At 35.1% G+C, this 14104-nt stretch overlaps 1 protein-coding gene across 2 annotated transcripts in view; it reads left to right on the top strand.

Annotated features, from left to right (window-relative positions):
- The window catches only part of LOC115414756 (nuclear receptor coactivator 1-like), a 39012-nt gene that overhangs the window by 6532 nt on the left and 18376 nt on the right, over positions 1-14104 (top strand). For both annotated transcript variants that reach the window (XM_030128047.1, XM_030128046.1), the window contains exons 5-7: positions 1950-2097; positions 6163-7117; positions 9585-9815. In XM_030128047.1, coding sequence (XP_029983907.1) covers positions 1950-2097; positions 6163-7117; positions 9585-9815 — 1334 coding nt within the window. The remainder of the gene's footprint in view (positions 1-1949; positions 2098-6162; positions 7118-9584; positions 9816-14104) is intronic.

The following is a 14104-nucleotide window of genomic DNA, read 5'->3' as shown; positions in this document are numbered from 1 at the left end:
TCCACCAAAGGGGTCAATCTGGTCCTGGGTTGAATTAGTGAAATGCAAAAATTATAGTGACAATATTAACAATCGGTGATGTCAAAATCATTTTAGTTCAGGTTCCACAAACAGGCAGTTGATACATAAATGGATTAGACTAGTAAAATGCTATCATAATAACCTAGAAATAATGAAAACTCCAAATTTTTCTGAAATTTTTAGGGTAAAAAAGTAAAATTTTATGGAAATGTTTACATTTGCAAACCACCCTTTTGCAAAAAATGTGAATAACCAGAACAAATATGAAAAACTGACTGTCTTAAGAGAAATAAGTGTAATTTTTCCTTTTCTTTTTTTCCCATTCTTTGTTTATTCGGAGAAGCAGATTGGGTCAAAACACGGTATTTGAAACCTCTCTGACAGGACATTTTAGAGACAATTTGACAGATTTGTGTCGTTAAATGACCCACATTTTTTTTACTTTTAATTCATTTTTGCTTTAGTTGGACCATAAAGGATTATCCAAAACAAGGAGCTACTGTATATTAAAATAAATGTTGGAATGGCAATCAATTAAAGTTCACTCTCTGACGGGACATTACTGTGACCCTAAAAAGTTCCCTTATGGGTACAATTCAATGTCCGTATCTCAAATGTGAATGAAGAGGGAGTTGCTAATCCAAGTTTTTAGTGCAATATAGAACAAACATAACAAGTGGGCGGGAGGAGAGGGGTTACTCCACTTTATCGACAACATAAAACACATTAAGGTGTGTATGTTTACACTAACCTAAACAGAAATGTATATCATGTAAATGTTTTCACATAACCGATACATTCAATTCACATCAGTTACAGGTGGGGGTGTGTATTGGCAAAAATCTGGCGATACTATCCAAATCACAATACTAGGATCACGATACAATATATCACGATATATCATGATACTGTTAACAAGGCAATTTTCTTTTTTTTTTTTTCTTTTTTTAAATTCCTGGAAGAATTGAATAACCCCAGAAATCTGCACGAATACCAAACACATCTTTATTTGATCAGAACAGGATCTAATGTTATATCACAAAATTTTCCTGTGTTAAAACTTTAAACTTAAATTATGCTTTACAGACATGACAGTTTATGAGTAGTTCGTAACTAACATCGTAACATTATTTTTGTACAATCTCAACAAAGGAACTAACATCTGCCTCTCAGACAGTAAAAAGTGCTTTTAGGATGCTTCAAATAACCGTTATTTAATAAAACAGTGTTAAATAATAATAAATAAAATATAAACAAAAAGAAAAACAAAAATGAACCTCCGCCAAATCTGCATTTGAATAAATATCTAAAAATATCGATACAGTACTTTTTAATATTGATACAGTATTGTGAAATGAAATATCGTGATATATTGCAGAACCGATGTTTTCTTGCACCCCTAATTACAGGTTTTGCATAATTTGTCCATTTTGACCAAATAGTGAAAAAAGATTGACCCTTAAAACAAAATGTCAACTTTTCCAGAATATAAATGTCCTGTACGATATCCATCCATTCTTCAATTGTGGGTGCTTCAGTCTTAAAATAAGTGCAATTTTAATGATATTAAGCCTGTTACTGTATATTTTGTGTCTCAGTATACATGTCTAACTGATCTGTAAGGTGTAATGCACTTGTGTCAATGATGAACTGAGGCATAATCGTTTAAATTGCACTTAATTTTGTTAAGAAATTTCAGTTTGTTTGTGTTTGTCAATTTTTTTTAAAGGATAGTTTGTGTATAGGAACATTTTCATCATGTAATTTTACTTTTTTCACTCTAAAACCAAGGAAACAGTTTGTAGTTGACATTATTTATATGCTATTATGTTATTATTTTACTGGTTCGACCCGCTTTACATCATATTGGGCTGAACTCTGACATGTGTCCGCTCTGTGTTGTTTGTCTGTCTTTGTGTCCACTGCAGTGATGACCCACGGCACCGCTGTCAGTCCGCTGTACCATTTCACGTTAAGTGATGGCACCCCGCTCAGTGCTCAGACCCGCTGCAAGTTCTGCTGCCCCCCCAACCCTGACGTACAGCCCTTCATTATGGGCATTCACACTATTGACAGGTACTGCTCACACACACAAACACACACACACAGCTCTACATGTTTACTGCTGACAAACACAAAAACAGTTAGCTAAACACTTAGTTGAACATCCACTGACACCTAATCATTAAACTAGTAAGTCTGTCTATTGTTGCATGTAAGTATATAAATAAAAACCCTATTGTAGTCCTGAATACACGACTGTCAGTGAATGTGTTTAATCATAGGGTTTGTACACAGTTTGGACAAACTATTACATTTTCTGGACAAGTATGGAAAGAAACAAAAAGATTGAAATATTCTTTCTCAACCCTGTTCTGTTTTTATAATTCGTCATGCTCTGACTGTAAATAATAATTTTCTGCCACACCTTACCATCTACTTTCTTCAAATTTCACTTAGGAAGAAAAATCTCCCATTAAACTTGAAGGAAATAATGATGTTTTTATCTGAAATCCTCACAAACAGGACATCTTACAGCTGTAGACATGATGTGTCCCAATACTTTTGTCCATATAGTTTATAAACGTCAATATTTCCTATATTACTATATAGTATATCTATATAATTGCAGGATATTGAATATATTAAAATATTAGGGATGATTTATAAAGTAAAAAATAATATTGTTCCAAATAGCATTCAAGATTTCTTTAACCCTTTCATGCATACTGGTCACTACAGTGGACAGTTCTTCTCCAGCTCTTCTCTTATATATTTATGGGTTTTGTTGTTTTAGTTCCATATCAGCCAACACAGTGGACACTTATTCATCATCCCATAATACATTGTAATTCATACCATTATTGTAACTTTGCAGATCAGGTTGATAAACCTGATCTGCTGTAACATGTTAAATCAATTGCTAATTGTTATTAGACTGTAATCAACAGTTTTCTTAATCAAAAAGGTTTTTTTTTTGCATATTGTCTGCATGAAGTTAGTAATAACTAGTATTAGAGTATGATAAAATGTGAGAAAACATCAGATTAGCTGCATGAAAAATGTTTTTATTTCATAGTTTTCCCGCAGTTTATCACTTTCTGATGATGGATTTTAAATACATGTTTTTTTGCTTCAAAAATTGGTGTCCAGCTGTGTGGACATTTTTGTAACTCCATAAAAATAGGTTCATAAAAAAATTTCAGTTGCATAGTTTTTTTTTTTTTTTTTTCATGTCTAAAAAGGAATAAAAACACTCAGGAAAAAAAACTCAACTAAAGTTCTCATAATTCATGCATGAAAGGGTTAAATTAAGACAGTAATTCTAGTGTCAGAGGTCTTTATATTTTAAAATGACTTATTTCATTGTTCATGTACATATCAAAAAATGAGTTATTTTTCATTCTTTCGATTGTACGCACAAATTAGAAACTGGAAATAAGCAAATGGACCAATTGTCGGGTTTCACGTTGACATTATTGATATCCAATTTGGTCTGACCTGGAAGTTACTGACTTCTTCGTGTGTTTCATGAAGTGTCTTCTTCTTACATTGTCTACCATGGACCCACTGTATTAGACAAAACAACAATACCTGGAAGATCCTGACCATTTTTTCAGCTGTCATGTCGTCCTTCTTTCAAGTAACACGTTTGCTGCCTCTGAATAACACGAAATTCTCCATCAGCGCAGAATGCATTTAGCAGAATACTAGCAAACCCACGACTGTCCAGAACAACACACCAAGAAGTCAGTAACTTCTGGGTCAGACCAAATATCAGAAATGTCAACATGAAACCCCACATTTGGTCCATTTGTGTATCTCAGATTTTTAATTTGTGCGCACAATCGACAGAATGAAAAACAACTTGATTTTTCATTTTTTATTTGTATATGAATAATGAAATAATCATTTTTTTCATTTTCTGATTGTAGATTCTCAATTGAATATGAAAAGAATGAATGATACACAGATTCAAGCTCAGTATCGTTGGCCTTCATTCCTACTTTTCTCACGTCTGATGTGTCCCAATACTTTTGTCCATATAGTTTATAAACATCAGTATTTCCTATATTACTATGTAGTATATCTAATAAATTGCAGGATATTGTATATATTAAAATATTAGGGATGATTTATAAAGTAAAAAATAATATTGTTCCAAATAGCATTCAAGATTTCTTTAAATTAAGAGAGAGCAATTATAATTTCAGAGGTCTTTATATTTTTTAATATAGGAAGGTGAGGACGAATGTGAAGTCTAGATGTGTTTGGGTTGTTGGTGTGAAATTATGGAATGGACTTGATGGTGAATTTAAGTTGTTCACAAAGTTTCAAACAAAGTTTAAAAATACCTTAAGTATAAAATCATTCAGGAATATTAAGTTGAGATGGTACAAATGTTTTTGTTATTGTTGATTTTTTTGTTATAGTGAGAATGTTCGATGATGTACACATTTAATTTAATGTTAGCAGCGTATCAGGTGAAAAGGATAGGCAAAAAAATAAGCTTTTGCTTCTATAGGGTTTCCGCTGGATCTTAAAAAGTCTTAAAAATCTTGAAATCCACAAATCTCAGATGTGAGGCATTTTGACTTCTATTTTTTTGTTACTCCGGTCACAATGTTTGTCTAGCACTAAATAAAAAATATATAAATAAAAAAAAAAGTCTTAAATAGTCTTGAATTTACAAATCTCCACTTTAATGTCTTAAAAAAGTCTTTCGACAGCATTAAATTTGATATAGTAGGTCTTAAGTTATGTTGCCATAAAATTGTTGGTTAAATATGTCTGTTAAATGTCAAAGCTGCAAAGAAAGTAATGTTAGTCGGCTCAGTTCCACTCGTTCCAACCCAACAATTTATACTGAAATTAGGAACCAATTATTTGCTAACTTTGCTGCCCCTGGTGAGAAGTAACTTGGAATAATGACAGTCAAGGCACTGGAGTAAATAATTACATTAGGAGCCACGAATTTTTGCCAGTACGATCGTGAAATTAGCGTTAAATTCTCTTCGAAGTAATCTTAGCAAATACAAAAGTAAAGTGCAGGGAAGACAGAAAACAGAAAATATGAATACATTTTATTTATTACATCTCAAAACCCTCTATTCAGACACAAAATTAGAACAGCACTTTGTGCAGTATGTACTAGACAGTATATTATCAATATGATAATTAAAGAAGTGCAAAAATATAGTTGTGTGTAATTATTATAATTATGAGGTTATACGGTGGAGTTAAACAACATTATATACGTATTTACATTGTAGCTGTACATAACTTTCTATGTTCAAACATAAGACACATAAGACAATTCAAAAACACTTATAAGAATGTGTTTTTCACAAGATATCGACAAGAGGGTTATTAATTGTCACCGTATGTTCACTGTTGTTTATGTATAAATTTCCTTCCTTGAGTTAGTTATTATTTATTTGCTAGCACAACTAAGAAAGGCATTGGTAAAAGATTATATGTGTATTTGTATGTGTGTATATGTATAAACGTATATATGTGTATATGGATGAATGAGTGTGTGTGTATGTGTGTTTGTGTGTGTGAATAGATATATAAATATAGAAGAGTAATGTAAACGGAAGAGGGACATATATTATTAATAATATTGTAGGGAGAGGGGGTGGGATTAAATAAATTATACTTCTTCCCACCCCTTTTCGGGTAAATGCAAATGGAATTATTGTGCTTTTCTTCCGTCTAAGATTGTTATGATTCTTGATATTTGTATTATTGTGTATGTTTTGCAAGTGCATATATGTTAAATTTCATTCCATGTTCGGAATAAATCACTAAATCACAAATCACAAACTCTGTTATCGGACAACAATACCTGGAAGATCCTGACCATTTGTTCTGTTGTGGTGTCGTCATCCTTCAGAGTAACGCGTTTGTTGCCTCTGAGTAACACGACATTCTCCATTATCACAGAAGGCATTAGGCAGAATACTAGCAAACCCACGATTGTCCAGCTCAACGCACAAATGAAATAACAAGTCATTTTTTCGTTTTCCGATTGCGGATTCTCAGTTGAATATGAAAAGAACGAATGATACGCGGGTTCAAGCTCAGTGTATTTCGTTTTCATTCCCACTTTTCTCACGTCTTCGTTCTCTGTTGCAGGGAACACAACACTGCTAGCTCTCAGGAAAACACTAACCCCAGCCTTCCACTGACCCAAGGCAGCCTTGCCCAGACTCCCTCCCGCTCCCCTGCCCTCCTCTCCAGCAGTAACTCAACCCCAGGCTCAGGCCTCACCACTTCGGGCCTTCACCCCAACAACAGCAATGCCTCCTCCCACGGACACAGCCCGGCCACGCCCACAGGCTACCTTACGCCCAATCGGACGTGTCCCCAGCAGGTCAACAGCCCCTCTCCTTTGAGCAGCCCACTCACAGCCACCCCTACCTCTTTTATGTCACCCAGGATGCCGCGGGCCAGTCCTGGGTTGGGGGGGAGCCCTCGGGTCCCGGGGAACCCCTTCTCACCTTCCACGCCAGGCCTCCATTCTCCGGCCGGGGCTCTGAGCAGCGGGGGCAGCCTCAACAGGCAGCAGTCCGGTGGGGACGGCGGGTCGACGGGGTCCTTCTCCCTGTCGTCTCCTGTCAATCAGAGACAAGCCAGTACGCCCACTGGCTCCTCCGCTCGGCCCCCATCAGCGAAACCCTCAGACGGAGCAGACGGAGGAGGAGAGGACTCTGTTAAAGCCCCCCTCCCTTCTGCCTCCCAGCTGGGAAATCCCCGGCTCAACCAGCTCCTGGACAGCAACGGGACAGGAGCCGAGTCCAACAACATCCACTGCACCTCATCACCTCATCCCAACCCCCCTCCGGCCCCCCAGTGCCCGGCCTCGCACAGTACACTAACGGAGCGGCATAAGATCCTCCACCGGCTGCTTCAGGACAGCAGCCCCAACGACGCCTCCACCGCCAACGACGAAGGAACCAACAAAAACGAAGTCGAGATCAAGAAGGAGCCGCCGGCCAGTCCAGCACTGGCCACGGCTCCTTCCAAGTCCAGCTCCAAGGAGCCGCAGGACCACCAACTACTGCGCTTTCTCCTGGACACAGACGAGAAGGTAAACCAGAACATTTTTATATTCATGAAAATGTCTGTTTATGTTTAATGACTGAACCAACCATGTGTTTGATGACACACTGCAACATTAAGAGTATTTATGACAACGGATTTCAGAAGTAAGGTTTGGATATAAATCATCAAATAATGATGCATATCCCAAATCCATGGTTTATGTTTTAATTTCCTTTCCTTTTACGTGTTATTTTTTGTTTGTTTATGGGGTTTGAGTATGTAGAGCAGGGATGTCCAACTCATTTCCGTTCAGGGGCCACTTTCAGCCCAAAACGACCTCAAATGTGAATAACACGGACAATCAATGAGCAACCTGAAATTTCCTAAGAAAAATAAGTGCAATTTTAACAATATTATGCCTCAGCTTATTATTTACCCATGTGCATTACAACTTACAGATCACCGTGGATCTACAAATACACAAAACATTTAATAACAGACAAAATATTGTTTAAATTGCACTTAGATTTCTTAAGACATTTTAGGTCATTCATGCTTGTTCATGTTATTCCCTTTTATGTTGATGGATAGTTTGCAAATGTCGACATTTGCATGTAAATTGCCTTTTTTTATGCTAAAACAAAAAAAAAAGTTAGTTGTCATTATTTTTATAGGTCATTATGATAGTATTTTACAGTTTAGATCATATTGGTCTGTATGCGGAACCTGAAATAAAATATTTTTAACATCCTTGAATGTTAATATTTTCAGTGTAATTTACATTTACTTTTCACAAATTCATCCCAGGGGTTGGATTGGACAAAAAATGAGTACATTTAACTATGAAAATGTTTGCATTTTATAGATTGGCTAAACATGTGGAAATTCCATCATACAACTACTAGCTCTCGGACATGGAGGGAATTCGCCTGGAAAAACCTTATAAGATTTTTTATTCCACCCAAGTTTAAAAGTAAACAGTTCCAGAGGCATCAGGAATGTTGGAGAGAATGCGGGGAGATGGATGTTGACCATTCTCATGTTTTTTTGGAAATGTTCAAAACTTTGGGAGTATTGGGAAATGATCTACAATGTCCTATGTCAAGTATTAGGATACACAATTCCAAAGAAACCTGAAATTCTTTATTTATGCAACTTTGGTGATGGCAGTATACGTGAATATGATGAATATTTGTTAAAGGTGATGTTGATAGCTGCAAAAAAAATGTATTACAAGGAAATGGGGGAAGATGAACGTGCCATCAAAGGATCAATGGATAAATACGATTGAGGACATATTTCTAATGGAAAAACTAACACACAGATTGAGACTACAAGAACCACAAATGAACAAAAAGTGTAAAAAATGGACATTATATAAGCAAAATTATTGGTAAGACGGTGCTACCCAGACATGTTCATGTTGTTGTGTTTTCATTTTGTTGTTATTCTTTTAACCCTTTCATGGACAGTGGTCACTACGGTGGACAGTTATTCTCCAGCTGTTCTCTTGTATATTCATGGGTTTTGTTGTTTTAGTTGCATATCAGCCAACACAATACACTGCAATTGATAACATTACTGTAACTTAGCTGTTCTTGATAAACCTGATCTGCACTAACATGTTTAAGTATTTTTTATATATTTTTTGTATTATCTCCATGAAGTGAGTAATAGCTAGTATTAGAGTGTGACTCCTGAGGGTTAAAATGAGAGAAAACATCAGATTAACTGCAATAAAATTATTTTATTTCATAGATTTCACACAGTATGTCAGTTTTTGATATTGTGTTTTAAATACATGTTTCTTTGCTTCCAAAATTAAACACATGGTGGACATTTTTGTAACTCTATGAAAAATAGGTTCATTTTAAAAAAAATTCAATTGCATTGTTTTTTTGTTCAGGCCTAAAGAGGAATAAAAACACTCAGGAAAAAAAAAAATGTGACTAAGGTTCTCATAATTCGCGCATGAAAGGGTTAAAAATTAATAAAATATAAGTTACAAAAAAAAAAAGAAAATGTTTGCATTTACATTTACAACCATGATCAACCTGAAATTTCTAAAGAAAAATAAGTGTAGTTTCAACAATATTCTACCTCTTCTCATTACACATGTACATTAAAACTACAGATTACAGTGGATCTACAAAGGCACGAAACCTTTAGTTACAGGCATAATATTGTGAAGAGTTTGAAGTTTGGAACTAAAACACCCTGTGTAAAAATTCATCCCACGGGCTGTATGTTTGACACCCCTGCTGTAAAGAGTAATATTTACAGAATTACAGCTTGTCTTAACATAGAAGTTTAACTTTGTGATTTACATGCGTTTTTTAGTGATATTACAAGAGCTCAACACAGAAACTCACGATAATGGACTTGGTTTCACAGCTGTTACACCCATAACATCACGTTAACACATTCATAAGAGCTGGATTCTGCAAACAAAATCCATAATAATCTGACTTTTTGGTTCGAATTGCTAACTCAAATTTCCTCTTTCTTTGAAGGACTTGGGAGACTTGCCTCCTCCATCTGCCCTCAGTCTACAGACGGTCAGAGTGAAGGTGGAGAAAAGAGCGAGTACCGAGTCCACTTCCTGTACGGGCTCGACCGCCGCCGCAGCAGGAAGTACACCCAAACCTGCAGGAGCGTCCAGCACCACGGCCTGCATCAGCCCCAAGGCCAGTCCTGTCGGGGAGAACCGCCGAGACAGCCGGAAGGACAGCAGAGACTCCACGGTACGGATTCAGTTACTTAAACTAATCCAAGTAAAACTCCAGTTATGTACTGAAGCCCACTTGTACAGTCTGACATGTTCCATATACACCATGTGGACAAAAGTATGTGGACATGTTGAATTCAGGTGTTTCTTTTCTAACAGGGGTCTGGGACACAAAACAATAATGACTAATGTCAGAATATAGTTTTATATTGGGTTAAATATTGTTACATTGGATAGTTTGGGTTAAATTATGTATGTTTCCAAAATGCCTCAGAGATGGTTTTTACTTAATTTCACTCAACAGTCATTTTGTTTTTGTTTTTTTATCCATGACTATGATTTATAATTTTCTACCTCGACATTTTTAATGTATTTTTCATGCTCTGACTGAGTAATAACTTTCTACTTTCTTTACATCTCCCTTTGGAAGAAAAATCTAACATTGAACTTGAAGGGAATATTGATGTGTATAAACTATATGGATATAAATATTGGGACACATCATGTCGACAGCTGTAAGATGTCCTGTTCAAAAACATCAATATTCCCTTCAAGTTTAAGGGGAGATTTTTCTTTCTAAGTGAGATGTGAAGAAAGTAGATGGTTAGTAAGAAGGTAATTTTTCGTACTTTGTAAATAATAATTTTCTACCACAACTGACCATCTACTTTCTATATGTATATGATAAGATAAGTGGATGGTTAGCAAAAAATCATTAAAAAGTAACAGAATGAGCCCGAAAATTGATGAAAATGAACAACACAGGCATCAAAAAGAACAAAAAAGCATAAAAATGACCAAAATAAGCATCACAATGAACAAAAATGAGCAACACAAGCATAAAGAATGAACCAAAAAAAGCCTCAGAATGAACAAAAATGAAGAAAACAGCATCTTAATGAGCAAAATACAGACCAAAAAAAGAAAGTAGATGGTTAGTTGTGGTAGAAAATAATTATTTACAGTCAGAGCATGACAGGTATTAAAAAAATATAGTGGTAGAACATTTAAAATCATAGTAATGGATTAAAAAAATCAGTGTTGAGAGAAATTAGTCATTATTGTTTTGTATCCCAGACCCCTGTTAGAAAAGAAACACCTGTCCACATACTTTTGTCCACATGGTGTATTCTGGCAGAGGTTATGTACCGCTTTCTTTTTCTCTGAGCGGTGGTAAAGTTGTTTTTCGTACCTGCTGCTTTATCATAAATTGTGTTTACATGCGCACCAGTGTCCCAGTTATGATGTTTATCCCAGCTTTGATTATGGTGTTTATATCTACTCGTTCATATCCTTGTATATGTGATAAATACTCGCATCCCGGTTACTGATTACTGCATATTGTTTGTACTGGAGCCTGCAATGTTTACAAGACAAACTGACAATTTAATCTGACATTCCTGTAGCTGTTCATCTAATCTTAAATTAGTTTGACCGTGGATCCGTCGAGCCCCATCTGTGGGTTTGAGGTCTGAAAGCATCATAATATTTTTGAGTGTTCTTCACCGTATCTGACTGAAGCTGGCGTCGTTTAGCCTGTTTACGACAGACTTTCAGTGCTGTTTGTTGTCTACATTGGCTGTTGGTAATTCTTCCATTATCGAAGGACACAAGTACATTTAGTCGTCACTCTTACTGCAATTGTTACTTTTACGTCAGTCGGCCGAAGCCACTCCCTGCTCAGGTTCAGACACCGGAATAACATGCATCCATGCAACATTGCACTGGTTTCTTTCAGAGTACGTCATCTAACGCAATCCAGTTTTACTCGAATCCTGGAAAAGGATTTGTTGACGTTTCTGACATCTGAATATGTTTACATCCACAAATCCAGGACACTTCAAAAATAAAACAATCACAAAAAGGACACTCAAGGCCTGGCTGAACATGTATATGGATTTTGGCCTTGAAAAAAATGCAACCTGTCAGTTTTCTATACAGCAGGGTGTCAAACGTAAGGCCCGTGGGCCAGAACCAGCCCACCAAATTGTCCAATCTGTCCCTGCAGGATGAACGTGCAAAGGGAACAAATATTATCAGTCAAGGCTGTTCAGTGGCAATAATAATGTAATAGCATAATAACCTAGAAATAATGACAATTTTAACCTTGGATTAATGTGAAAAAAGTCAAATTACATTATGAAAATATTTACATTTACACAGTATCCTGTCACTATAAAATGTGGGGATAAAATGAGCAAATATGAACAGCCTGAAATGTCTTAGTCAAAGTCAGGTTTAATGTCATTTTTGCCAAATGTACATCACACACAGAAACTGAAATGACAAAAGTCTAATGCCCCGCAGTGCAAAATGAAAACAGAAGAAAAAACTAAAATATAACTGTAAACACAATATAACTTTAAAAATAGAATATAACTATAAAACAAAATACAACTATAAACATAGGATATAACTATAAACAAAATGTAACTATAAACAGAATATAACTATAAAAATAGAATATAAACAGGATATAACTATAAACAAAATATAACTATAAACATAGGATATAACTATAAATGTGGAATATAACTATAAACATAGGATTTAACTATAAACAAAATGTAACTATAAACAGAATATAACTATAAAAATAGAATATAAACAGGATATAACTATAAACAAAATATAACTATAAACATAGGGTATAACTATAAACAGAATATAACTATAAAAATAGAATATAACTATAAACAAAATATAACTATAAATGTGGAATATAACTATAAACATAAGATTTAACTATAAACAAAATATAACTATAATCAAAATATAACTACAGTATAAACATAGAATGTAACTATAAACAAAATATAACTATAAACAGGATATAACTATAAACAAAATATAACTATAAACATAGGATATAACTATAAACAGAATATAACTATAAAAACAGAATATAACTAAACAAAATATAACTATAAACATGGAATATAACTATAAACAAAATGTAACTATAATCAAAATATAACTATAAATATGGAATATGACTATAAATGTAGAACATAACTACAAGCATAGGTTGTAACTATAAACAAAATATAACTGTAAACAGAATATAACTATAAAAATAGAATATAACTATAAACAAAGTATAACTATAAACATGGAATATAACTACAAACATAGGTTATAAATATAAACAAAATATAACTGTAAACAGAATATAACTATTATCATAGAATATATGTATACACAAAGGATATAACTATAAACATAACTATAAACAGAATATGTTTAAAAACAGAATATAACTATAAACGTAGAATATAACTACAAACAACAGGGGGTTGAGGAGTCCATAAATAAACAATAAAGACAATAAATAGACAGTACAGACAAATAAGTGCAGTTCTGGTAGTTTTCTGCCTGTTTTGTGCATTTTTAGATCCACTGTTATCTGTACATTTTGTTAATAATAAGCTTAGACATAACATCGTTGACATTGCACTTATTTCTTAAAAGATATTTCAGATTGTTCAGGTTTTCTTACATTCTCATAATGCAATATAACTTTCACATTAAAACGAAGAGGGAAAAAAGCTGGATTATTATTTAGAGGTTATTATTTTAATGGTCTGAATACTTGAGATCATGTGACCCCTGAACTAACTGAGTTGGACACCCCTGCTGGACAGTACTTGTACACTCAGTGACAGCAGTGTGACCTTATCCCATACACTGTGTATTCACATTACGGTAAAGTGATCGTGACTGCACAGCACTGCGTCTACGTGGGTTCAGTCCAACACTCACACCACCCAAATTAACCAGAATGACCCAATAATCCTAACTGGGTGTCCGCCCCAGAAGGAGGCCGTATGTCAGCGTTCATGCATGCGTCCGACTGTTGGTTTCAAATGTGCACAGGCGCAGTGTCACAAAGAATACTTCACAATTAAGCACTGGAATTTTCCTCCACTGAGCTTTGCTCCTGCATTGGCAGTTGCCTGACAGCCGTTGTAAATCAAGCTGAATGTTTATTTTCTTGGACTTTGTCTCCGCTGTAGGCTTAGCTACCAGCTGCAGCCTTTGAAGCTCTCTAGCCTTTGACCTTTTGTCTCCCCGTCTCTCTTTCACTGATCGCTTGCCCCCTTTTCGCCCACCCAATATTCTTCATTTCTGAACTATTTTCCCGCCCTTTGTCCTTATACCCCCCCCACACACACGCACACACACACACACACACACTCTTTATTACCTCTTATCTTTTTCTTTTTTTTTTAAAATCCTCTTATTTAAAAAAAGGCAATATAAATTCACTCTCATCAATTTCTGCAAAAGCGTTCCTAGTGTTTT

Source organism: Sphaeramia orbicularis, chromosome 24 (assembly GCF_902148855.1).
Source record: "Sphaeramia orbicularis chromosome 24, fSphaOr1.1, whole genome shotgun sequence".
In the NCBI taxonomy this organism is placed as follows: domain Eukaryota; kingdom Metazoa; phylum Chordata; class Actinopteri; order Kurtiformes; family Apogonidae; genus Sphaeramia; species Sphaeramia orbicularis.
Note: the sequence above shows the minus strand (reverse complement) of the source record. Positions and strands in the feature narration are given on the sequence as shown.